General features: G+C 40.3%; 1 protein-coding gene across 3 annotated transcripts in view; it reads left to right on the forward strand.

Moving 5' to 3' along the window:
- Positions 1-27623, forward strand: part of ctnnd2a (catenin (cadherin-associated protein), delta 2a) — a 328733-nt gene that overhangs the window by 208253 nt on the left and 92857 nt on the right. For all 3 annotated transcript variants that reach the window (XM_084746984.1, XM_084746983.1, XM_084746985.1), the window contains one exon: positions 15173-15305. In XM_084746984.1, coding sequence (XP_084603110.1) covers positions 15173-15305 — 133 coding nt within the window. The remainder of the gene's footprint in view (positions 1-15172; positions 15306-27623) is intronic.

Below are 27623 nucleotides of genomic sequence, written 5' to 3' on the forward strand. Positions count from 1 at the left end.
AATTGTGGACAATATACATTTGGGAGGATTTTGATGTGACAAAGACTGTGAGGATAATGCTGTCAGTGGCTTTTCTGCTCGTTAAAAGTGCCAAAAAAGTATAAGCTTTTGACAGACAGTTTAACAGACTTTTGGCAGACGGTTTAATTAAGGCGCGAGTCAGGTTACATGGCTTATATTCACAGGTTCGGGCAGGTCCAGGTTTCACTTGAGATAATTGCTGGTAACAGGTCAGTTTTGCTTCTCAGCTCTGCAGGTGTGGGCAAGGGTGGGATTGTAAAACCGGGCCTGTGGGCGACTCTGGCTTGGACTGGTGTACTCATTTGTGAATGCTTGGGTCTCCTTCTTTAAATGCAGCTGTCCATTTATAGTACATTCCTTTAGTATAATCACCATCAATATCATAATCACAACAGTGTCAGTCTAATCATCCTAATCCTTATTATCATCATCACATCCACCTTCTCCTGCTCCATTATCATCTGCTTTCATACACTCTGATGTCCCGCACATAGTTGAAATAGTCCAGAAATAGTGCTCACAATCACAATCATTGTTACCATCAGATGCAGCATAATCAACAAGATCGATGTCATGATCATGCTGTGTTCATTATTGTCTTAATTATTCACTGTATATCATGCTTTGTTATCTTATTCATATTTTCTTCTCTTACTTTTTATGTCATCATCTCCATAGTCAGCATCGTTGTGTGTATTGTCTCACACAGCTTTTATCAAATACAGTACTGCTACCACTTCTCAGTGCTGTATTATTGCCCCAGTGTGAACTAATGAGAAAAGCAGGTGCAAAAGCTAATCACTGGTTTATTAGTTTTTCTTCCCTCTTGCGTCATCTCACTGATTACACTATCTCTCTCTCTCTCTCTCTCTCACACACACACACACACACACACACACACACACACACACACACACACACACACACACACACAAACACATTCCACACAAGGCAGTACTGAAATATTAATATGCCCACACCTAAATTCACAGAGTGCCCAAGGAGAGTTTAGTCACCTCAAGGTGAAATGTATGCTAAGTTCAAAATTACCCTGTAATACCAGGGTAGAAGCAAATCAAAATGAATTATAGAGCCATTTTGGGTTGGATATATTAAAGCTGCACTGCTGCCTGTTCTTTGAAGGAAAGTGGATGCCAGGTTGGAAAAACTTGTGCAATTGCAGATCTTGAACTCAGGAGTTTGACAATACAAAAAGTTTCTTGTGATTATTTCAAGGTATAAATGGCAGCAAAAGGGCAAATGCTACATGGGTAGATTCCTGAGTAGGTCTGCCAGCGATAGGTCCAGGAGACAGGAGGATGCTTAACCCAGAGTCTCTGTGAGAATCACTTTCTTTACACATTCAATCTAAAGATGACACAGTAAAGACTCACATGCAAAGGAAGTGTCCGAGTGTATTTATATGCATTTAATGGAGAAATCTGTTATATATTTACAGTTCTAAATCATACAGTGACTGTGATATGTCATCAAATAAACATGATAAGTTTTGACATTTCCATTCTGGTACAAAATGTCTTTTTTTTTTTTTTTTGCCTGTTTCACGTTTATTCACCTTACATTGAGTTGAAATTAATACTGAATGATTAATTATAACTAATTATTACTAACTATTAAATTGAGCAATATGTTAATGGAGTCTGACATGCTGTAAGGCAGGCAGTCACTGAACACCAGTGTGTATTGTCAAAGCGGTGAGCTTTTGTTTTCAGGATAACAGGCTTAACTATATGTTGACAGATAATTAACGGTTATAAACAGCTGATCGTCCTATAATGTAGGACTCATTGTCTTTTGTCAAAGGAGAGAAAGAGAGAAGAGAAAACCTTGTAAAGAGAGCTACATTTCTATTGGAGAAGCTTGATTTTATGGCCATGTCTGTTTCTAATTTGGTTTTTAAAAAGAAAAAGAGCAAATAAAAAAAGTTTTTGGTATCAGTGGGAGGGTTTTTTGTTTTTTTTTTGGCATCTGTGCCCAGTGGCCAATTGTCATGATTCATCCTGAACCACCCACAATCAACTAAACAAATACACTGTCAAACACTTAGTGTTGCCATCTCCATGTGGCCCCTACAACTCAGCTATAAAAATAGACTGACCTTGTACTAATAAACATTCAGACACAAAGCAGGTAGACAGCAGAGGAGCAGTTATTATGACTGAACTCTAAATGGAACCTGTCAGTGAAAGTTTTCACTAGAATAACTCAAAGCATGTGAAAACCTTGGTAATGGCAAGATCAGTAGTTCAGACAGTTGCTAGTATGTGTGTGTGTGTGTGTGTGGTGTGTTTACAGAACAGTGTACAGTATATGCCCATTACACACTCAAAACACTAGAAATGTCAGTCTCCCTCTCTATAGCTTTCTGTCTCCACCTCATCTTTTATCCATCCAGTGCTTTTATTTAGAGCTGCGCAGCTTGTCACCTTGGCCTCCACTTATCCTGCTCTCTGGTGTTTTAGTCCTGGTTTAACTTTCCTTATACCCATCTCTTTGACAGAGCAGCAAGTGTACTCAAAAAAGTATCTGGAAAAGAGGACAAAAAGAGAGAAAAAAAGAGGGGAAAAAACAAGGTGTGTGATGAAGATAGTTTTCTATGTTGGGTACCTCAGTGCTGAAGTGAATTTACCCTGAGTGTGTGTGGGCAGTTTGAAGGATTCACAGGCGTGTAAAGGTGTGTGTGTTTGTTTGAGAGAGAGAAATATCAGGGAAAAATACCAGCAAGAGAAGCAAGTTAATGTGTATGTGCTTCTGAGTGTTCCTGTTGTCTGGAAAGTCATCTCTTGTTTAATGTCAGTGCAGGCCTCTGACCTCCATAGTAAATGTCTGGCTCTGTAATGTGACAGTGGATGAATACTTTACATGCATGTGCATGTGCATACACACACACACATAAACATGTACACACTCACAGACACACACATACAGCTGTAGACAGTGCTAATATCCAGCTTGACCTTATCAGTGTGATATTCACATGGCAGAATAATTCTGGATAATTTGTGGTTGTGTGATGCACACGAACACACCAACTGACAATGTGTGGCACCTTCATTAAGGATGAAGCATGAAGGTACATTTATTGGTCATGCACACACACACACATGCATGGGCTAGCATCCTCATTAGCATCATCACAGTAAAAATAGCTCACCTTCCTTCATTCAGAGGCCAGAGCAGACTAGTTGACATGATTGCATCTCGGCTCGCAAATCAAGAGACAATGGGAGAGTAATTTTTCAGCAAGCTCTCCTTCAACCACCAGCTTCATCTTCTGCTTGTGCTATGATTGGCTGAGTGTAGTGGATGGGTATTTGATTGGTCAATTTGTTCACTTGTGTTGTGTCATTGCTGAAGTTAGAGTGGTTCTACTCAGTCTTACTGGACACCATTGCAGTGCATTCCGCTGATGGGGGTTCTCTTGTCAGTCGAAAAACTCAAAAACTCAGTACGAAATTGGAATTAACTTTGCAAATAAATGATTAAGCTTCTAAAAAAAATCGTTTGTAGTGCACATTTGGTGCATTTGTATTCTTACACAGGAGGGGGGATGACCTGTAGCTTAGTTAGAAAAGGTAATACAATACATGATCATCATCATTATTATGCAGCTCCGCTGGCTGAGGAGTAGGGGAGAGGGATGGTGCTATCAAGAGAAGAGGCAGAAGCTCAGTCCGACTGGACACCCACCTGAGCCGGATTGAGGTGCACCTTCGTGGCCTCTCCTCCTCCTTCTCCTCTTTCTCCTCATCCCGATCTCCTCCTCCCATCCCTGCTCCTCTGTTCCACCAATACTACTTTGGGTGGAGGAAACAGAATCAGAAAGTGTCTCTGAAGTTTGATAACCTCATACCTCATACCTTTTTCTCCCCGGATCGGGCCGGCCTCGCGGTCAAATGTAATGTCTTGTTCACTGTTTAATCCTTGTTTTTCTGAATCCCAATAAACGCGCAGACACAAACACTACAGCTGCTCCAGCTGTCATACTGACTGATCTGTTAAAGATGATCTGACAGCTGTGATCCCGTCCCGTGCGCCTCTTGCAGGTCTATTGAGATTTTTGACACACATGCACGTGCTGTTTAACATAAATGAAAGGTGTTTTGTGATTGTGGAGATGTGTGTGCACGTCTCAGCAAGCGCGACACACACACCCACTCAGTGAAAATGATGATGTGAAAGCTTCTACTGACTGGATACAGTGTTCAAAAACTATAAATGTGTGAATCGCAAGATTGCAAGGAAAAAACACATGTGGTGTGCAAAGGCCTTAAAGATGGTTGGTATTACTCAGCTTAAAGTTGAGGTACAGACGTGTACTTCTCATGCCTGATCTTTAATCAGCTTTACTGGTGTTGTTTGGGTGTTTCAGAGGAAAAAATCCAGTTTTGATTAGTATATTAGTACTAGTAGAGCAAATTGTGACTAGTAGCATTGTTTATCAGCCCGTATCTACATTTCTTCTCCAGGACCATTTGTTCATGAGTGGAGTATACACTAGAGTTTCCTGCTCAGCCCCACTTATCTTATCCTTGACGTGTGGATTTCGATGGCTGTGATGAAAACCATTCTAATCAGCCAACGTCTCTCCTGTGTTAAACTGTATCAAAAATGAACACTTCTCCTGTAGTGATATACAGCATACTGAAGTATAGTTTTCTACCTGCATTGCACACAGCAGAGTACGCAAGCCAGCAGCCTGATAAAATCCACTTTAAACTGCATCCTTTTACACTGTATCTCTTGCTGCAACCAAATTGTTTTTCGATTGGCTTGATGTTCTGAGACAACCAGGTTGTGCCTTATTCTTGCTTTAGGTACAGTAGAATACACAGCTCAATCTTAATGAGGGTGTTGTGTGATACATTGTAATGATCTAGGTCACCTCAGCTTCCATTGGCCCGTCTAATGAATGTTTGACTGAGTGTATGTTTCACTGGCCTATTGTTTGGCTGTGTAAACATCCAGTAATTGCACTGTGTAACGGGGGAATAGTGCCACCGGGCTGAAAATTACCGATCAGCAAATGTGGGATAATAGCTGTGTGAATATGTGTGCATTTTTGCCTCTTTGTAGATAGGAGAGTGTATGTTTGTGTGTCTTCAATGGATATGCAAGGTTGTGCACTTGTATGTATATGCGTGTGCTTTATTGAATGTTTGTGTGTGTGTGAGTGTGCACGCCTTTGCTTAACTGCAGCGCATGTATATATTCAATACAGTGTGTATTTGCATGTGTGGGCACCTTTCTCTGGGTGTGTTTATAAATGAACACCTGTCTGTCAGCTTAATGCCCTATTCGATTAGGCCTCCGATTCTGTGTGTTCAGCTAATTGCAAGGACTAGTGCCGGCGTTTGTGTTTTCCTTACCCTGGCAAATCGCTCCATGGCCCTGCACACTAATGTTCCCCTTCACCAGCCCCACCCATGCCACCTTCACACATACATACACACACTTTTAAATGACATTTTATACCTTTTAATTTTCAAGTAGACACACTTATCCGGAGCAAATTATCAAAAGGGCAACAAGTAGAGAAAGCCAACATTCATAAACTGCTGTAAATTGGCGGAAAATATTTGGGCAGCAGAGCAGTGATACAGTGAAAGAACAGAACAAATCCAAAGGAATACTCAAAGATAAAAAGCTCCATATCGCTTTCCAACTATATGTGAATTCTCCTTTGGATTTGACACTTTTTGCATAATCACTCCTCCTACTAACTCAGGACTTGTACGAGAATTGTAGATGAAGTGCACTTTCCTACTTGAAAGTCATACAATTAAGAAAAAGATTTTACTTGTTTAAGAACTAGGAAGCAGATAGAGACAGATTTTTTTGACATCATCACGGAAATTTTGGGCTATTTTCTGATCTTGAGTGAAGAACCATAATTATTTTGCCAATCAGCTTGAATAGCTTGTCATTAATAATTGTAACCTCCCTTAGCTCTTACTTTAATGAATGCAAAGAACAAGAATTTTAACTTTTACTATCCTACTTTGTTGGAATAAATGGACAAGCGTGCTTTGTGTACACCCTTTTAGTGCTGACATCATGATTACGTCACAGTGTCAGCTGGAGGCAAAACAAAGAAAACAATCAGGAATTAATCAGAGTTCACCTCAGAGTAGCAGGTCACATAGCCAAATAAAAATGCTGTGTTGCTGGGTGCCAGAATCAGAGTACTAATGGCTCAAAATTAAAGTTTTATTGCATATCAGCTGTCTCTGCCAGTCTAACAGACAGCAAAATGGTTAAACACAATAAGACGAAAGCTGTGAGATGTGTGCAGGCTGCAACAAAAAAAAACAAACAAACAAAATGAACTCACAAAATGTCAAGAAAGAAAATATTCTCACCTATTTTCCTTATTAAACAGACAAATACAGCCGATCACGTCTGAATTCAAATTTCTCTCTTGAGCTTTAATTAATTGTTCACTCTTTTAAAAAATCTTTATACATCATGGAATATCTCATGTCTGTACATCACAACATTACAAGCTACTGAAACAAAGTTATTAAAGTATATTTAATATGTAGAATGAAAAGAACACACTCAGTTAGGGACAAAGACTGTTGGACAGTTGAAAGTGGAATTTGGGACAAAAAAAAATCGTTCATGCATGCATGAGTTGGCCAGTCTGCTCCTTTTGGTTAATGTGAACTTTTTAAAGTAACACTTGAGTGAATGACTGTACATATTCAGAAGAGCTAGTATTTTTTCAGCCATTCTTAAAAAAACAAGCCAACAAACTTTGCTAGTTAGTGTTAACCAACATGTTATAGTAATTGTTTTGTCTCCACCTAAGTCTGCCCACAATAAATGTCATGTCTATACTTCAAGGTACTGTAATGATAACTAAAATAATATATGCAACCGATAATAGGAAGTACATCATTTAATAAAGATGTAAAATCAAAATATATTAGATTTGCTCAAGTTCTTTTTGAGCTATACAGTACATTTCATCACCAGCTCTTTGCCCACTGTCATCTCTCTCTATCCCATTCATGTTACTCAGTCTCATTCAGCACTTCTCATTCTTCATCCTTTGTTCGCTTTTATTCAACCTCCTGAGCCTCCTATTCCCAGCTGCAAGATGCCATAGAGAAGCCGTATTGATTTTTCTCTTCGTCTGTGTGGTTGCTGCATGGGCTTCAGGTGGAAAAACTCTAGACTCATCTCAAGAAAGAGAAGAGAAACAAAGAGAGAGTGGAAAAACAGGGTTCATGTTATGTGCAGACAAAAGGAGTACAGAAGAAGAAGCCACATGTGGCCACTCATAATAAAGAGATGAGGAGACTATTCTTCCTCTGTCCATTCCTTTCGTTTATATCCTTTGCACTTTGCATCACATTCTGTTGCTCTTATTCATGACCTCTCCTTCTTTACTTTCCTTCTCTGTCTTTCTCCGTGTGATTTACATTCCATGTGGAGTTAATACTTCTAGCTCACTTTTCTATTTCCATGGAGAGAGGTGATCTGTGATTACCAGAGTCATTTCCATTTGCCCATCAGTAACTGGGGACCAGTGGCTAAGCAAGAAGAGGAATGTGACAGAAGATGAGTGTTTTCATTGCGGCTGACTCACCACAGATTTTTTTTTTTTGTCCTCTGTTTATTTCTGGATGGGTTTCATCCCAGGCTCCATCCACCCATCTCTATCTATCCATTTGTCTGCCCAGCTATTACGAGCATCACCCTCTCTCTTCCCCCACCTTTCATTGATCCCCTTTGCTGTGGCAGGGATTTGTGTTTGCTTCTTCCAGCTGCAACAGAGCTCCACACAGAGCAATTTTTAGCAGAAAAGAAGAGAATGTGCAGAACGTGCAACATTACTAAAGGCTGTGAGAGCCAAGAAACAACACAGAAAACACTTTATATTACATAGTAGATATTGCAGACAAGTTAAAGCTTATAATCATAATGATTTTGTATTGATAAATCAATAATGTTACAGATGAGTATTTTTTTTTACCATTTACCATTTATTTACTTATTTATTCTCAGAGACAATGCACATTGATCAGAATGACTGTAATTATGCCAGTGTTAGGCAAAAGGCTAATGTTCAATTGTTGTCTGTCAGCCTGACAGACAAAAAGCCAACAGACAAAAACAGACTGTGCAAGTATGATGTTTTTAGACAAGTTTCAAAGTTATGTACAAGGGAACAATAAAAGATGCTGTACCATATATTTAATGGAAGGATATTCCAAAACTGGGAAGCTTTTATTGTAAAAGTGGTCCGGCTGAAAGACAGTTTCCTCTTTAGGACAGCTATGTCTCCTCTTACTCTAGATCTTGAGAGATAAATGTGGTAAATGGAGGGGATGTTGAGAATTTTGACTATTAAACAGGCATAGTGAAATTTGATAAGGTTTTCCCAGCAAAGAATGTATGCGATAGTAATGATAGTAGTTTTTAGGTTTATTATTCAGGACCTTAACAGGTTGTTTGCACACAGATTGCACAGGCTTGAATATTGTATCAGGGGAAGAGACCAGGTGGTTTCACAGTATGTTGTATTCAAGAAAATCATAGTATGGAAATAAATTTTCAGGTGTCAGGTATTTACAGATATATTTATTTAAGTTGTTTAGGTGGAATTTGTGTTTTCGGTATTTGTGAAGCCGGAAACAACTTGCAGTTTCTCATCTGATACATAAACTTAATGTTGCTGAGGGACGTTGCTTGCCCATTTTGTAACAATGCTGTATGTGATGCACAAAATCATCACATTTACATTCACTAGAGAAGCCGTTCATATTCATCTGCTTTTCGAGTCTCAGCTGAATCCCCCCAGCCCCTCCTGTAAGAGCCAAAGAGAAACTTAAAACATACCTTTTAAGTATTTGTCAGTGGGGCACATCAGCAGAGTTGGCTATTTTCCTGGATAGCATCTTAATTAAGTTGGGCTTTTAATTAAAGAGACCCAGGACTGCACTTTGAGTCAATGTTTGTGCATCTTCACCTGCATCTTATTCTGACTGCTGTTTATTGGTGGAATTGCTGAGGTCTCTTCTTCGTATTGACTTTACCTTCACTAATGCACTCCACCTGAGGATGCACACGGTAGCATTTGCACACACACATGCATGTACACACGTGTGAACCTCTACGTGTAGGAACAGGTGTATGAAAACAACTTTGCAGCCATTACATAGTACTGTATGTACTGCATTGTCATCCATAGGAAGAGGCTATCAGTGATGAATGAAAAGATAATATATGGTAGAAAATGTGTATAAGAGGAAATGAGATGACCCAAATAGTAAGAGAAAAAAAACAAAGAGGACGAAGGTGAGTGTGGACTGCTAGAATGATTTAATGTCCAATATTTGAAAAGTGTGCCATTTGCTCCTCTGTCAAAGTCAGACTCTTATTCAGCCTTCCAGAGTCACACAAGAAATCTGATCACCAAGGCAGTAAATTACCTAAATTGCATTTTCTCTCTTTCTGCTGTTCTTCCTGATTTTTTCCTCTCTATTCTCTCACAGGGCTCCCTTCTCTCTCTGCCTTTCTCTTTCTCTCTCTGCCTCCCTCCATCCCAACACAGTGATGAAGATTGATGTTCAGATCCTAATTAGCATCTGCTTTGGTATGCACACTGCCAGTCTGTCCATCCCTGACCCTCCAATCAGTTAACAGACATGACAGGCCTTGTCCAATCAGATTAAGGCCAGCGGGACAGGCTTCCTGTGTGGAGCTGTCACTCCAGATGCATTGTGGGCTGATGGATGTGAGCTAGGGGACCCAAACCATGTACCCTTGAGTTCTCAACATTGTGTGTAAACTTATGCACCATATCAGGTTGTACAGATGGAGAATGAGATCAGACAAATGCATCACTGCAGTGTGTTGAAATTCTTTGGCTGCACAAATATAATGGAATAGGGTTGTTGTTTAAATAAATGTGATTTGATATTGTGTTTATCCCTTTAAAAACATCTACTTTTTTATGCCTGGTTTATTTTTCAACACCTGTGGCAACTGTTGTTAGGACAAATTAATTTCAGTATCGCAGACAACTGAAAAATAGCAACTTGTTTTAATAAATAAGACTTAAGAAGGCAGTCTGTAATGCCACACATAGGAATTTCACAATCATACAGCGCCCCACAGTGGTGGGAGGACTCAATGACAAAAGTTACACAGACTAAACAAGCTTTCCAGACGGTGAAAACTGATTGGATGTGCACCAACTGAAACAGAATTTTTCACCATTAAACTTAACTTCAGCTTAATCCTTGTATACACATGAAAATCATCATCATGATCATCACAGAGAAAAACATGACACCAACAAATTCAGCTATTGGATCTGAACTGAAAAATATCACATTGGTGCATCTCTACTTAGAAAGACACTGAGCACAGCTCCTCCTCCTCCAAGTTCACCATGTTGCCCACCATGTTTCTACAGTTTAGGAGCCACCGTAAACACTCCTACATGTTTGAAAGGAGGGAATGAGACGACATGCAATCTGCAAGTTCACTGGTTAGGTCAGAGGTCATGGTCAGCTACCTAGTTAACTCTTCTGAAGCTGTCAAGGGCACCTCAACAGGATGGATGCCTCTTCAAGAGTAACAAAAACCCTGAATCTATGTCTGTGTAAAGCCTGACAATAAATGAATGAATGTGCATTGTGTGGCCATGAAAAGCTACAAATTTTGCAGTCAGCTGCCTTTCTCCGTAGTTTGACTCTTCATGAACACAAGATACTAAATTTTATGACCCAGTGGTGCTTTTTTTTTTTTTTTTGCTTTGCTTTGCTTTAGTGTTATTCATCACATTCTCCATTACATAATTCATCCCTCCACGCTCTGCCTCTGCCACTTTATCTGTTTGAGTTCAGGGATACAAGGAACATGACAATGAATGATGTAAGGGGGGGGAAGATATATTGCTGTCACTCATATCTCTCCCTCCACCTTCAGCCTTCCTCTACCAGCCGATAAACTGGAATTATTCACAGCAACAATCAACCAATCTTTGTGAAAATCAGCATTGTTAAACACAGGCCATCACAATTGTGCGAGTGTTTTTTTTTTTCATTTTAGATGAACTTTGTTTTCCCACTTGGTGTCTGCACATACATGTATCCATGTGCATGTACTGTATATCAGTGGTTATGTTGGGATTTCAGCTGTCTCATGAGATCTGGACATGAAAAGAGGGAGATATGAAGAATAATTTTATGAAAAGAAAGAAATCCTTTGATAATCCTTGCATTTTCATGTGTTGTACTCTTCTATCGCATTTTGCTTCCCTCTTGTGCATGTGTGTGTGTGTGTGTGTGCCTGCATCAAAGCATTACCATCACACAGCGGTCTTTTCTTATGTCCCAGTTATATCACTCTGTCTCTGCCTCCACCCTCCCTCCCGCACCAGCCCCCTTGCCACCTGCCTTTATTCTCAGTATGTCAGACTGCGCTCCTGCCATATCTAGTGTTTCCACTGAAAGTATTTCGCTGCATCACGCCTCCGCATGCCTCAAGAAATGGCAAAGTAACCTGTCTAACCAGGAATATGGAGCTCTGTGCAGCAACGGTGCCACCTAATTTATTCTCAAACCCAATGGCGTGTCGCATCAAGAACATGTAACGCAGGTATAAAAATGGATAGTCAACAGATTGTTCTATGCGATGTTTATTGCCACAAAAGGCGCAAAAATAATAAAGTAACATAAAGAAAATGGCACATAAACGACAGCATATTGTGTTGCAGATTCCTCAAAAGCAGTGTGGGTATTTAGAGTGAACCCCGCAGTTTTGTTGGCACTGCCTCTTTGATCAGTTTTCCCTTACGCGGGCTGTATCCCTTTCTGTGCGCATCCCGCTGTTTCCCGTCGTTGGCTTGTCGCCTAGCAGTGCATCTACCAGGGCTGTAGCTCTCATTAGCACCTGTGTTGACATGACTGGCATCACATCTGAAGGTTGTTTTTCTCTTTCCCTATCCCTTTTTTATTTTTCCGTCTCCTGCCAGCTTCCTCTCGCCCGTCGTACCCGCAGTTGCCTTCGATTGCTCTGGTTTTTTCCCCCTTAACTCTCCTTCCTCATCCTCATTCTCGCTCTGTGTTTCACTCCGTCTCACTCTGTCTCTCTCCCTACCAGGGCTTTTTAATTAATGGCGAGCCATGATGCTTATCTTATCAGCAGATCACTCTGCTTTCTATTAACTACACTGACAGAGCTGGGAGGCTGCAGGGGATGGATGACACGCACGCACACACACACACACACACACACACTCAGACACACAGTCATGCACATTAACACATCATCAGATACATATATGCTCAAGTACAGACACGGATGAATATGAGAAGACTTCACACGCACACTGACAGACACAAACTCACACAGGGACAAACAGGCACAGAGGCAATTGTGTCCACATAAACACACATCATGATCATATCTTAATCTTGCCACACACTCACACACACGCGCGTAAACAAACAAACTGCCCTGATGGTATCTGGCTGTGTGATTTAAGGAGTGTTGTTTGAGGGTCTCTCCTCCTAAATCCCCTAAATGCCTTGGGAATCCCTCCCTCTTCCTCCCTCCCTCTATCTCTCTTCTACCTCCCTCCTTCAGTCCTGCTTTATGGCTGAATGAACACTTATCATTCTGCAGATAAAGAGCCGTCCACGCTGGAGCTCGCTTTATCTTTGAGAGCCATGTTTACTCCCCGTGAACGCTCTGCTTTTCACAGATGTTTCATAGACCGCATTCGACTGATCCGACAGAGATGAGAGCGCGGTGTCGAGGCTTCATTTTCTGCTGCAAAAACTTGAGACGCGCACACACACACAATCCTCTACCCCATCAATTTTAACTCTCCAGGCAGGTCAATTGTCCCATATTTACCACATTTTCATGTGTGGGGAAGCTGAGCGAGGAGGCAAAATAAATCAGCGTTTTTCACGATAGCTTGATGGGGATTACAGTGAGCTGCATTTTGGCACAGAACAGTGAGCATGAAGGCAGAAACAACAAAATCAATCCTCAAACACCACAATCGATGGGAGCCGCAAAATTTCAACATAGGTTTTCTTCAGATCTCATTGAGAGTTGACAGTTTTCTGAAGGCAGTGTGAGAAGGAGAGAGAGAGGAAGTAACAGAGAAGCTGTTTACAGTGTGGTTATTGGAGAAAATATTACAGTAGATTGTGGAGACACACACTCATTCATGCGCGTGCACACACACAATCGCCCACACTTTCTTGCACACTCATAATTTCCTCATTTGGGGGACTGTAGCAAAACAATTATCAACAGGGGATAATACAATAAAGGAGACCATTTCCTGGGTATTACCAAGGGACAAAACATTTATTTCACTTTGTCCAGTGTGCTCATAGGAGTGTAAACTCCTAATGGTGGAAAGTATAGAACATAACTCACACCACTCACACTGCAGACAGCATGTAGGCAACAGTAATGCTGTGTTGTGCAGTTCTTCAAACTTTTAGCCCTTTTTCTGAGTTTACTCAGTGAATAGTTGTACTGAAATTCCTTTCATTTGTATTAACTTGCTTGTTGTTCACTACATCAAGATTATTTAGATGGCTGTTAGCCATAAATCCCATTACAATGCCTGAATCTGCTGATACTGATACTATGTCAATACCAGCACTCTTTTTTTATTAATTATTATTAGAAATAATGATAATAATAATCATTATCATCATCATCATCATAGTGGTAGTAGTGGTAGTAGTAGTACAATTACATAAGGCTGAAATTAAACTTCAAGTTAGTGGTGGTAAAGTTTCACCAGTTTTCACCATCTGGAAAGCTTGCTTAGTTTGTGTAAAGTGACTTGTGCAATGCTGTCCTCCGACCATTTTGGTCCACTGTAGGATTCCGGCTTGGAGATTCACATGTGCTGCAGGAAGTGGTGAGAGAGCTTGCATTTCCCATGAGACATTTCTGAGAGTTTAAGTTTGTTATTTTGTATGCCAAAATGCAAATGTTACTTTTTTGTCAGTGTTTGTAATGTATCTGTTCAGAACATGGTGGCTCATTTTGGTAATTGTCATTTTTGTGCTGGTTAAAGTTGTAATCATAACTAAAGAGCCTGTTACATTTCTCCTCTTCAGCTGTGATTTGTTGTGGGGATTTGGGAAGCAGGTCCCCTAAAATACATGTCAATTTAGAGTTTCCATACAAGCTGTTACTTATTGTTTTGTGCAGCACATTACTTCCAGTTAATAACAATATAGGACTTTTCATTTCAATTAATAATAATGTGGGACTTTGAGAAGATTTTATTTGGTAACGTTAGTCCGATGACATCCAATGACTGCCCCTCAACATGCTGCTCTCTTATTTTTGCCAACCACTTTGGTTCAAAGCGCTCATCTCTGTCATTTTTTTGTTTGTTTGTATGGTATTTCACATGAAAACATGCCACTCAAACTACGCAGACAACAGTGTGATGTGTCTTTGTCTTTAGATCTCCTTGGAGCTTTTGTAAGTGACACTTTTGTCTTTTCCAGACATGCGGCTACCATTTTCAAACACAGCTGTAAAGCTTTTTATAAACATACTATATGTTGAATTGTCTGGCCATAGGGAATTGAAAGACTTTCAAGAAATCGCTGTGTTGTTCTTCAAGGAAAACCCATCTCCTCTCGAGTTATTTCCAAATACATTTTGAGTTTGATTTTTCCACTTTTAGTAGAAAATGTTCATGGGTGCCTGCTTAACCTGCTGGCCTCATCTTCACATGCTGTCATTTCCATCTGCCTGTGATGGGTGGAAATGACAATGTTTTGGAAAATTGGGCATTCAGTGTATGATTTGCATTGTTTCTGTCCCACTGTGTTGCTTTACTTGTAAAGCTCTTTCCCATAAGAAAACAGAAGAAAGTGGATTTTGACATTTAAATCTCTCTGTTATTCATACTCTGTTTTTTCATCTGTCTGTCTTTGTCTGTGTGTACTGTGTAACAGTGTACATGGATGTGTGAATATGTGGAGCTCTGGGTATGCTGGGAAGACAGTCTCTGATTTTATTGGTCTGCTTTCAGGTAATCTCCTGTGTTCTGGCCAGATGCTTTGTTCGAGTGCTGCAGGAATCAAAGTGTCTCTGTCTGTCTGTGTCTCTGCAGAGAGTTTGGGTGGAGAGATCCGGAGCTGCCAGAGGTGATCCAGATGTTACAGCACCAGTTCCCATCAGTGCAATCCAATGCTGCAGCGTACCTACAGCATCTCTGCTTTGGAGACAACAAGATCAAAGCCGAGGTTTGTGAGTGTGTGTTTAGTGTGTGAGTGTTGTGTGAGTTTTTGATGAAGATCAGGGCTGGGAATGATTGTAGCTTGGATGATAAAAGCCATAAAGAAGGAATCATGTACACCACCTTATACGTTGCAGTCAAAACAGCTTTGCCTGTTTTGCATTTTCCTGCAGTCACTGAACTAACCTGTTCTGCACTGATGTTCTGCATGATAAAGCTCACTGCAATCTCTATCCCTAAGTGGTGCCTTCAATTGAGTTGTAGCTATAGTGCCAGTAAAGTTCAATTAATCCCAAAGTCACAAGTTTGTCTCTCAAAAGCAATTTTGGAGGGAAGCCCCTTTGGAACTCTCTAATAAACCCTTTAATGAGGCTAGCAGGGCTCTAAAACAATGCATGCAGATGCACTCACATCCAAACCCACAGATACACAAAGTCTTTGCTTTTTCTATTTCTTCAAATGTCCCCCAAAACACACGCACACACACTCACACTCACACCCATTCCTCTCCACCCTATATTACTCTCAGAATCAATTTACCAGTACATGCAGGCGAGGGCATTGACAATTTTTTTTCTTGAAGAAATTAATTTCAGCGGAGTCAGTCAATAGCTGTTACTGCAACCTCATTGAAAAGTGATGCCACATCGCTAAAATGCTCATTCACACACAATTACAAAGGGAACAGAAGCAAACGGAATAAAAACAAAACCGAAAAATTAATATTAACTATCTGCAAATGCAGGCAATTAAACAATGTAAACATGGAGTCGCAGCTAATTTTCATTCACACCGACCCACTTACCCACCCACACAAACAAAGACACACATATATACAGATACAAAAATGCAATCACACTTGCATACAAAAAACATCACACTTCATTCCCCTCCCACTCCTTCGTCCACACAGCTCTGAAAGAAACCTAAGTGTTCATGTCTTTTGTAATGGGTGTAATTATTGCCTGAATGGAGGTGTCCAACAATGGAGAAAATAGCAACTGTGTATTGACAGTGGATGCTTTGGCCTGCCTTCATCAGTCTGTTTGATTGTCTTGCTCAGGGCCCAAGGCACCGCTAAACACTATTTACACAAATTAAATCTGGAAGACATATCAACCAGCCAAAATTGACGCTTTGCATCACATCAAATAAAAGGCATTCACACACATATATCTCCATGCACACACTGCCACATGTGCATACAGTGACAAAATGCAACATGTGCATTATGATGCAATGAGACATGTTTTTTAAATAGTTTTTACAGCCTCTGGAAACTCAAGTCTACAATAGCTTTCTAACCACGAAATTAATGGTCTCATGAGCTTAATAGTAAGCATCTCAAAAATATTAGAAAAGAGTTTTAATCCAAATTCAAAATATTGTCATCTAAAATTTTGGTAAACTTTCCTGTGTTGGGTTTGAATTGGGCGTGCTTGTGCTCGTACATTTATTATGGAAATTATGCCTTTAATTCCACAAACCAATTATAAAAAAAATCCACATCAGTGGGTGAAACAAAAACTCAGCTCCCACAGCTGCTTTTTCCTGCTCTCTGAGTATGAGCCAACTCAACAACTGGGGGATGAAGCTGTTATATCACTCCAGACTCTTTTGACACAAACAGTAATTTAATGATGCATGAATCAATATTAGTTTAAGTGTATGCTATATTTAGAACATTTTCATTGCTTTACTTTGCTGTCAGACAGCCCCTTCACTTGGGGAACTGACGTCGCTATCTATGCTCTCTTCATGGCTACCAGTGGGGCTTTACCACTTGCTTCTGACCACGCTGAGCCAAACAGTACTGCGCTGAATTGCATTTCCCGAGATGGACCTACTCTAGAGTAGGGCCAAAGCAAGCCTGACCCGCCTCCAAGCAGGCTGCAGTGACGTCTTGCCTGCCGCAGCCAACTTGTGACGATTCTCTTCATGATACACGGCTCATGTGTGCAGGAGAGTAGAGAAAGAAGTTCCTACAAGTCTCCTTCTGTTCAGGTCTCAGTACTTTTGTAGTTTCTAACAGAATCTTTAGGCTTTGAAATGTGGTTTCTCTCCTCTGTTGCAGTTTGTACTGTCATGTTTGCTTTCAGTTGTGTAGGAGTCGTGTTAAATTGAAACCCCTGAAAACATTTCCTGTTTGTGCTGCTTCATAATAAAAGCGTTTAAATAACGAAACAAAGGCCATTTGAGTCAAGCCTCCTTGAGCTTGTCTTAAAGTAAAAGGCACACCTTCAAGTTGGTAGCCCTGTTTTCTGCAAGGTGCTGAAGAGAGTGTAGATGACCGCCTCAGTTCCTTGTTGGAAAAGGCTGTCTGATGGCAAAGCAAAGTTTTTTTTTTTCCAGTTGTCTTTTTAGGTGGCTAAAATACATTTTGCTGCTGCCCCTGTCTACAGCAGTCCACACACAGCAATAATAGCTATGTTGTTTAGCTTCCGTGTTGGGACTCCTGATGGAGATGTGATGTGATACGCTCACACAGTCTTTGAGAAATGATCTAAACAGCCGAATGTGCTGCTTTTGAACTAGGTTTTCTAATAGTGATGAAGGTTTATTTTCACTGAGATGCTTCTGGGCGCATAATGAGAAACTAAACTTTGATATCATATAAGCATTCTACTATTTAAAGCCATGTTTCCAGAGGCTTTGATGAAAAATCAACTTGACAATCACACAGCCATCCTTTTACAAGAATGAAGCAAACTCATAGTTTTGCTGCGCTTTTATACTTTGTTGGGAGTAATTAATTTGTTTTGTTACGATAAATAAGAAAATCATTCATTTAAAATCTGTATTCCCCATGGAACAAACTAATGAACCCCTAACTTTTAACAACAGTGTTTACTTTTTATTTGCTTCATTATAACAGTGCTTCTCATCAGTTTAGCATTTACATTGTTCTTGTCACACCTGAAAGTGAAAACAGTTCCTCTGCTTCCTCCAATTTATTTTTAAAGTGTTTTAAAACTCAACCGCCTTTTATCACATTACATTTGATCACGCTAAGAGGCTGCAACACACGTGTGTTTATACCGTGGAGCCGTCATATTAATGATGGAGTACATCTTAGAACATCTTGACTTTCGCTGACGTCTTTTTCTCAGATTTTCTTTATATCTGGCAGTATTCATGAAATTTCAATCAAAGAAAATTCAAAAGAAAGTTTTCAGAATAAAATAAGCATTTCATGGCCTTCGTGAGAGAGTCTGTGAATGGTACAGTAGTTGGTTTTGCCATTGATGTTTCCACAGCTTGGGTGCTCAATGTAATAAAAATGTTCCTTTTGTTCAGTGAACCTCTTACCTATCTTGGTGGATCGTCAAGGTTGTGACAGAGCTTTATTATTTTCTTTTCAACAAGTTTCAGCGTTGAAGAGTGAATGTCTGTAAAACTGTCTTTGTTCTCTTACAAAGGCTACACCATATATGTAGGGTCGTTAAGGTGGTCCAAATACAGCATTAATCGCATAAAAGTTGTTGCAGTTTAACTCTTTTGGCTACCAGCAAGCAACAAAATGATGCTTTATTATCTCTGAGAGGCATAAATAAAGACCACTAGGACTGTTAGGACATTAGCTCCACTCAAAGCTATGTAATACAGACTTTTCTTACCTTTTTCTACATTTTTCTAAGAGCTGCTGTTTGGCTGTAATTTCTAGGGGGGCTTCACTTGATGGAGTTCTGTGATCATTCAATGATAATTCTTTCTTCCCTCCACCCATTGACTTCTCCATCCTGGCATTCCCCTGACAGCAAAAATGTAATATAGACAGCCCTTCTACTGATTAAAACTACCAAAATTACAAAAAATAGAGCAAATTCCTTCTGTTAATTGATTCTTTTTAGATCAATGTCTCTTGATTGTTTACTTCACATAAAATGTACATCCAATTACAGTTGTGTATTTAACATAGGTCCTTGGGCAAGCTCGCAGTATCTTCCATCAGCGTTGCCTATTGATTTCTATGATGGTTTTGTCAGGAGGCTGTGTTTAACTTTCCTTGACACAGGCATCGTTTTAATCATCTGATAGCAATGTGTGAAAAACAAGATGAGGCAAGGATAGATATGGTTTCATACAGTTATTTCTATGTCTATAAACCTGGTTATTTTTATAGGATTTCAAAATAGTTGATTAGTTTTGGGTGCAGAGCAGAGGAGTAATTTTGCCACAGAAAAATGACTTGTGAAGGATGTAGCGTCGCTCCTTGTCACTGTAATATTTCACATCAAATAAAGCAATATCACACGAGGGACCACTACAGCTGAGATTTAATCAGCATGAGGCCATGGTGATATTGCTTTCATACAACAGTTCTACAACCAACATTAATTAGTGTACAGTCACAAGCGACAACAGATTATGAGTGTTTGTTTATTTAATAATGTATCTGACTCCATCAAGACTGGACTGGTGCCAAGCAACACAAACATTTTACTGCCCCATGAACGTTAGCTTGCCTTGCTGGCTACTTTGTGTAGGTCTGTACGTTATCGCAGAAGGGCTTTCCTATTAGTTGTATGGATGGATTCACAAAACTGCCTCAAGACTGCTAATCAGCTATGTTTTCTTAATGGACTTGCTGTCATTGTTTATATTTTTGAGGCTTACACTGGTGTGAACCAAACAACGGGACTGAGACCGCTTGAAATGGGTGGTCTCGGTCTGCTTCCAAACAGACTCCGGTGCAGTTTGTCCGTGGTCTGAAAGCAAACAAGCGAACCACAGGATTTTATAATAAAAGATGTGGGATTTTAGCTTGATTCCAAAATCTAAACTACCAGTTAATCCAATGCGTATGCAGTAAGCATGGGTAATTTCTTTGATTAATAGGTCAAAAGCTGTTAAAACTGTTGTTCTTATGTCCTACTCCATGTACTTTGTCAGATTAAAAAGTGTATGACAGCGATCCCCCAGTAATAAGCCCTGAACCATTATTATACAAGCCACCTTGTCCTGTCTCTACCTATTAGTCATTGTAACACTAATGTAACAGTTTGTGCAACACCTTCAAAGCAGAGCAATACAAGTAGTTAAAAGCTCCAGTACTGTTATACTTTATATTAGAACTCGAATGTCTTGTCCAATCAAATCTTTTGATTGAAACCAGCTGTGTAATGTATTTCATATTTTGTATTCCCATGTTTAAAAAAAACAAAAAAACATGGGCTTTGTTAGATATACAAGCATTGTCACACAGCCTTCTAGCGATTGTTATTTTCATGCATTACACATTATAAAAGTAGCGCTTTGTGAACGAGTTCTGTTGTGTATGTGTGGTTATATACAAATCTGTGAGCTTGACTGTTTTAAAAATAACCTCCGACAGCAGTAGTTGAATATGCATGTCATCGGTAAACACCATGACAGCTTTATTACCCAGGGATTCATAACAAAGCAGGTGTCGTAGAAGATTTTTTAATAAAGTGACAGTTTATGCATTTTTAGTTTTTTGCTGCTTAAACTTGGCAGTCCGCACAGATGATGTTTTCTTAAAGGACAAAGTGGTCCTCTGTGTCTGGAAACGTTTTTTTTTTTTTTTCTTTTATGGGGCACATGTTGTAGTTTTGTCCCCCTGAACACAGAGGCAAAACACAGCTTTTCATGGTTAATAATATACATTTCTATTTATTATTTATTCATCAATGCCTTTCATCCCAAAACCAGAAATTCCATTAAAACATTTGACAGCTACTCTCACAAAATAGTAATTCCACCAAATCAACTCAAATTATGGCTATTTTGTACATGTGGCAGGTAATTTAAGTCATTTCTTGTCAATACTAAAACACTCCTTATATTTTTGGGATATTGAATATCTGCTGGATATCTTTAAGCCACAAGCTGTGATTTCCGTGATTGCAGAGCTGATTGGAGGCTTACTTAAAGCCCTCTTAGCTGTTCAATAAAATGAAGTTATTACTTTCATAAAATGAAAGTAAAAAAAACAATAAAAGCTGATATCAAATATTGAACAAATATTTTTTATGACTTAATGAAACAAGATGTATTGAAAGCTATAGAAATCAAAGCCTTAACATGGCTTGTATGTGAGATGAGCCATCTCACCTACCATCCATTATGAATGTAGATGGCAGCTATTTGTTTTAAGCACCGATCTAAAGAGTTTTGTCTTATTTTCAGTCCGTCAGACAGACACAGATGGCAGGGGACACACTGAGCAGCTAAATACAGCCTCAACATGGCTGATATTTGTCGCTAAAGAGATACTCTGCAGGGCTAAAGAGAAGGGAGGAGACACGAACAGAGACAGATGAGACAGAAGGATAGAGAGACAAACAGCTTTTGATTATGGGATGCAGTATGAAACTGTCGTTGTTATGCTAGGTGAGCCTTAGCTGGTTTTTACACCCGTTGCTGCCAGTTGTTCCTCCTAGGACGCTGATTGGCTGCACCACTTTTCTGGGGACAAAAACGATAACTTGAAGCCTGGCAAGCTGGATTCTCACGTGATCTCAAGAATCCAGCTGCCTCACAAGGTAACATACTACACTACGTGCTAAATTTTGGCCAAATCAGCATGTACTGCTAGTAGTCACTTTCAAATACAGCCATATGTGTGTTTGGATAAGGTGTGTGTGTGTGTGTGTGTGCGTGTGTGTGTGGCAAATTCATCTTCAGCATCATTTATAGCTGCTCTGTACACATACACACAAACCGCACCCACACACATGTACATAGATGCACATTACAAACAGTTCCCCCCCCCTCCACACACACACACACACACACAGTACAACCCCAATGACATGTCAGCTCATGCATCCCCTTTAGGTACACTGACACACAAGCACACACACACACTGTGTCAGACTAAAGTTCAGTCACATCAGTAATTCATTGTGGGTAGCAGCCTTGTCGATATCCATTTATCCAGCAGACCAGCTGAAGGGAGACGAACGTGCCCCCTGACTCTGTGTCATCTCTCTCCCTCTCCCTGTCTCCCACCTCCTCTCTCTTTCTTACACATATCCATTTTGTTAAGCTCACGCCTCATGTATTACTGTTCGCCTCTCCCAATATATTTTGATATCAATGACCTTAAATTCTCCTCCTCCCACCTTTTTTGTGATATTAAATGTTTTCCACTTTTTTTTTTTTTTTTTGCAGCAGACTTGCTTGATTATACCATCTAGTATAAATACAGGGATCTTCCTGGTACTGAAGACTGGATCATAATCTGTTGCAGTCAGCATTGTGGTATATTCTCACTGCTTCACACTTTGTCATTGGAAACACGATTGTTTTTAGATTTTAGATTTTTAGACAGTGAACTATGCAGACTGCAAGTTGTGATTATCTGTTTAACAGACATGAGCATGCAAGATGAGGAAGGCAAAGCGAATGGTCCATCGCAAATACTGCAATAATATTGCATGCTTCTGTCCCCCTTTACATGGTGCAATGTGTGAAATTTTGTGTGAATACTGAAGCAGTTCCTTTTTATTTTATTTTTGTCTCAGTCTTAATTATGTAGGTTTTGTACTTATACTGGAAATCACCAGTGACAGCAAACACATCCTTATATCTACACGACAGAATAGGTTGATTGCAAATGACTTCCAAACTGACATATATGATCAGTGGAAAGTACTGGCAGTGACAGCTTACCAAACCTTAACTAAACACATGGTTAACGAAAACTCCTTGGTTCAGGAAAAGATCATGGTTTGGGTTAAACTACATATGTCAAGGGACGGAAGAGACGTAACTCATGTACATAACAAAACTTAACTCCTTGTTGACTTAAACCCCAGACTCACTGAGCCATCCATCCACCCCACCTCCAACATATGCGGACTTTCCTGAGCTTTATGATTCTCGTGTCATAATAATTACGCCCAGTAGATGTCAGCGTCAGCAATAACCGGAAATAGGAGTTGTAATAAGCTGCTTGCATAGTTGACGTGGACACTTATTTTATCAATATCCTGAGTAGTTCATTAGTGATAATTTTAACCAAAAATAGTAACATTGCCTTTATATTTTCATACTTCAGGAGGAGAAGATTTTTGTGCATCAATGATTTCTGGCACTTAAATAAAACTGTTGTTAATTCCTTGCCTCAGGGTTTTCCTGCCCTCCAGGTAACCTTTAGAGAATGTGCCTCATTTGTTCTCTTTGGTTCAGTGGTCTAGAGTCCTCAGAGTCTGTGGACGGTTTGTAAATTACTAATCCACCACTCTCCCCTGCAGCATTTTCTGTCACTCTTTGTAATCTGGTGTCAGAAAGCTAGAAATGCCCTTCAAAATGGGCCCACATCTATGTCAGTGGTCATATGTTAGTATCAAGCTGCTGGGGACCACCTTAGTGTATTTGTCAAGGTAGATTTTCACAGTTGCGAATTTTAGGGCCCTATCATACACTGATCTAAAGCGCAAGTGGAAAGCGTAAGGCACAGTGGATTAAGTTTATTCAAGGTGTGTCCAAATCCACCTTTGCCGGCTTTCACCACTTTTGCCAGCAGTGTACAGTGGGATACACCTATCAGCTGCACCCAAGTACCTTGATTAATTCACAGGCGAGTTTAGGTCGAGCACACAATAAACCAACCAGAGAGTCAGCTCTCATCACGTTCAAGAAGCAGGTGTGCCAGGAACACAAGCGGTGGCGGCATGACAGTGGATTTACCAGGAGGAAAGGATTTTTAAGCGAGAAGACAGATCTCCTTTTTCGAGAAGTGAAACTTTGAGAGCGCGCAATATATATGGAGACGGCAGGACGTCTCCAAAGCAGCTTCATGTGTAAATAGTGTAGATATGTAACTGGATATGTTTTATTCTAAAGCACCTTGAAATTGCGTTATATTTTAATTCTTATCATTCTCGTCATCATTATTATGCAGCTCCACTGACTGAGGCTCCTGAAGACGGAGCCGGTGGGCAGGAGCAGGGGAGATGAGAGTCTGGCTGCAAAGCTGCACTCTAACCCGGCTGGACCCCCCCTGAGTTGGATTGAGTGCAGCTTCAGCCCGTGTGCAAAATTACGCAGAAGTTATCCACCTAGCATCAGGCTCTGACAAATGTACACATATTTCTCCTCAAGTTGGACTGGTCTTCTAGTCAGATATGGCGATATAAGATCATAACTGTTCAGTCCTTGTTTTTCTGGATCCCATTAGACAAGCAGACATAAACACTCAGCCGCTCTGTGATCTGATCCGACAGCTGTGATCCCATCCCATGCACACTTTTCAGGTTTATTGAGACTAATTGGGCTTTAAAATTATAATAATGATTCCTGATTCCTAGTTAGTAAGTATAATTTTACTCACATTAATGAAAGGTGTTTTGTGATTGTGAAGATGTGTGTGTGTGGACTTCGACTAGTTTTTAGCAGATCTAAGGCGCAAGTAGTTTTAACTCCAGTGCGCTGAGCACAAGATAGCAAATCCGCCTGGCCACACCTTTGTTTTGCCTTCATTTTTAGACCTCCTGCCCATGGCTGCACAGACCATGCACAAGTGTGTTTGCTGTCTTGCCCTTAATGTTGATACCATTGCAAAATTAGCTGTGCCACTGCCTCAGAACCATTGTAGTTAGACATAACGCAATGAAAAATAAGACACAACATGCTCATGCACAGTTAAAGACTGTGTTGAATTCTGACTGTAGTCCCCAATAAAAAACAAAGACTAGGACAGCACTTCCATTTTGATGTTTCAGGACAGCTGTCCTTCTTCAGCGAGTCTACTGGCAATTTCACAGTAAATATACACAAATGGGGCACAACAAATACATCCCGACTGGGGATGTATACCATAACCTTTCAGGCACAGAATCTCATCATGTATGATACTAAAGCATGACAAACCAAAAAAAACAACCCACAAATTACATTTAAACAAGCCAAAGAGATCTCCTCATTCATTCCAATGGGAGTGAGGCTATCAAGGAAGTGTAACCAATAGACCTCCCCATCCATAATACACATTACATGGGCATTTTAACAGGTATACCATATTTAGTGTAACATGCAGGGCTATAGCCAGAACACTGAGGTCAGGAACTCAAATTAAGTTTCTAATTATTATAGATTCTTTAAAATGTATTTATTAATTTAAAGGTAGAGTCATTTGGATTTGTTCCAGCTGTAACCACATCAGGACATCAAATACCCACGGTTTTGGATTGGTGAACAGCAAAACAATGAGAAAATATGAGGAAATACAGGCAGAAGGCAGGCTGTCTGCAGATTCAGCCACCACCACACACTTTTAGTGTATTTGTTAACATAGATTTTCACAGTTGTGAATCATACAGTTGATACTGCTGCAAAATTAGCTGTGCTGTTGCCTCCGAACTATAGTCAGCAGGCATAGGTTAATGGCATTTTTGGCCCAGTTTTGAATGCTCCAGAGGGGGATGGTTAGCCTAGGGCCCAGAACTCAATTAGCCGAAGGTTGAAAGGATTCAAAATGCAGTTAGCCCTCAGCTGAGTGTCAGGAAGAAAAACAAAAGCATGTATGTATGCCTGCTTGCGTGCGCACATGCATGCAAGGTTGAAAGGTGTGACACGTTTTCACTGAGTCCTCACTCACATGCGCGCAGTGAACCGTCTTGTCGTGTGCTCATAGCCTACAGACTTCCTCACATGCCACCATCCCAGGTATGTGTCACCCATGCATCCCACTGCCAGCTTTTACGCCGGCAGCACCTCTGATTCCCACAATCGCAGCTGTCACCACTGCTAACTGTTACCACGGCAATGCTGTCGCTATGGGTTACCAATAGCCGTGGCCGCCACGGAACAGCGGGAGACAAAGACAAATCAATCTGCGCTTCTAATCTTCTTTACATGGAATAGAGGAATAGGCACAGCGGTATTGGCAAGCCTTGTAGGTAGCTCAGAGGCAATACAAAGTAATAGCACTATGGCTTTTATGGAATAACAGATTAACTGTGACACAAGCATAAAGAGGAGAGGAGAGGAGCAGATTTCAGTATGGGAGAAGGGAAGGGGAGCAGAAGGAGGTGGAGAGGAGCAGAGGTGAGGGCTGGAGGGCATAGCAGGGGCCGCAAATCAGGTTCAGGAAATTGTGTGGCCAATGGAGCAAGGTTAGTTTGCCATTCAGTGCATCCCTTAATCCATTTTAATTGAATAGATAAGCAAAGTCATTTTGCTCGATAAACTCCTGCTGTGTCATCAAACACCTCTATCCTCTCGCTCGCTGCCCTCCATCACTTTCTTACGCTTTCTTTTCCTCCTTTCACTCCTTTCATCTTCATTCTGTCTCCCCATCAGTGTTGGGAAATGTTATTTTTAATAGTAACTTGTTACATTACAGTGTCACCTACTGAGAAAAGTAACTCATTAGAGTGCTTTTGTGTTACCGACTATGAAAAACACTTTTGTGATTCCTTGTGCATGTTGGTAATATTTTTCTGATGATCTGGCAGTGAACTGGGCAGAGTCATATTACACAGCTAAAAACAGTAACGCACAGGTTCTTTTCAAAATTTAAAATCACGGAGATTTACAAAACCAATGCTCTGTCTGTAGTTTACTCTTATTAATAGTCTGTTTTCGAGATGAGACTTACCACTGAGCACGGCACATCTGTGCCACAGTTTTGATCCATCCTTCACACAACTGCATGTCCAACCAGCAGCATTTCAGAAGCGTTTCAGAAGCAGAAGAAGTTTTGACTGCCTGATTATGTTGACTTGCTCAGATTTTGTTGATTTGGTCTGGTTTTCTTGCTTTTAGTGCATCCACCTTGGATAAGTAGGCTGCGTAGTTAAATAGTTTCTTTTTGTCATTTTTTATGATTGTGAGACCGCAGTGGGACGTTTATTTTGAAAATTGTTCGGACTCTCTATGGTTTTCTCTGTCTGACCTCCTACCCACTCGATCTGCTCTGTGCAGATTGTCATCTGTCTAAAATAGACTCCACTTAAAGTAGAGATTGTGGAATGCGCTACAGTGCTGCTGGTGGAATCACGAACACTGTGTTGAATGGCAGTAATCAGCTCCAGCGAACTTGCCTGGTGGAATCAAACCATCACAAAACTAAAAAGACTCTCCAGATGCACTGATCTCAATGGTGCAGGTGGTGGTACTTCTTGCAGTATTGAAAATGTGATCAAATTGTATCGGTAATTGACTGTCTATTTGAAAACGTAACTAAATAACAGAGTACCTGCATTGCAAAACTAACCCGTCACATTGCTCAGTAGAACAAAAAGTAATCTATATACTCAAATGCTTTATTTTGTAACATGCTACCCCCAACACTGCTCCCCACCCACATTAAACATTTGTATGTTTTCATTATGAAGAAATTAAACTGAAATTG

This window comes from Lutjanus erythropterus, chromosome 21 (assembly GCF_056507025.1).
Source record: "Lutjanus erythropterus isolate fLutEry1 chromosome 21, fLutEry1.hap2, whole genome shotgun sequence".
Lineage (NCBI taxonomy): Eukaryota > Metazoa > Chordata > Actinopteri > Lutjaniformes > Lutjanidae > Lutjanus > Lutjanus erythropterus.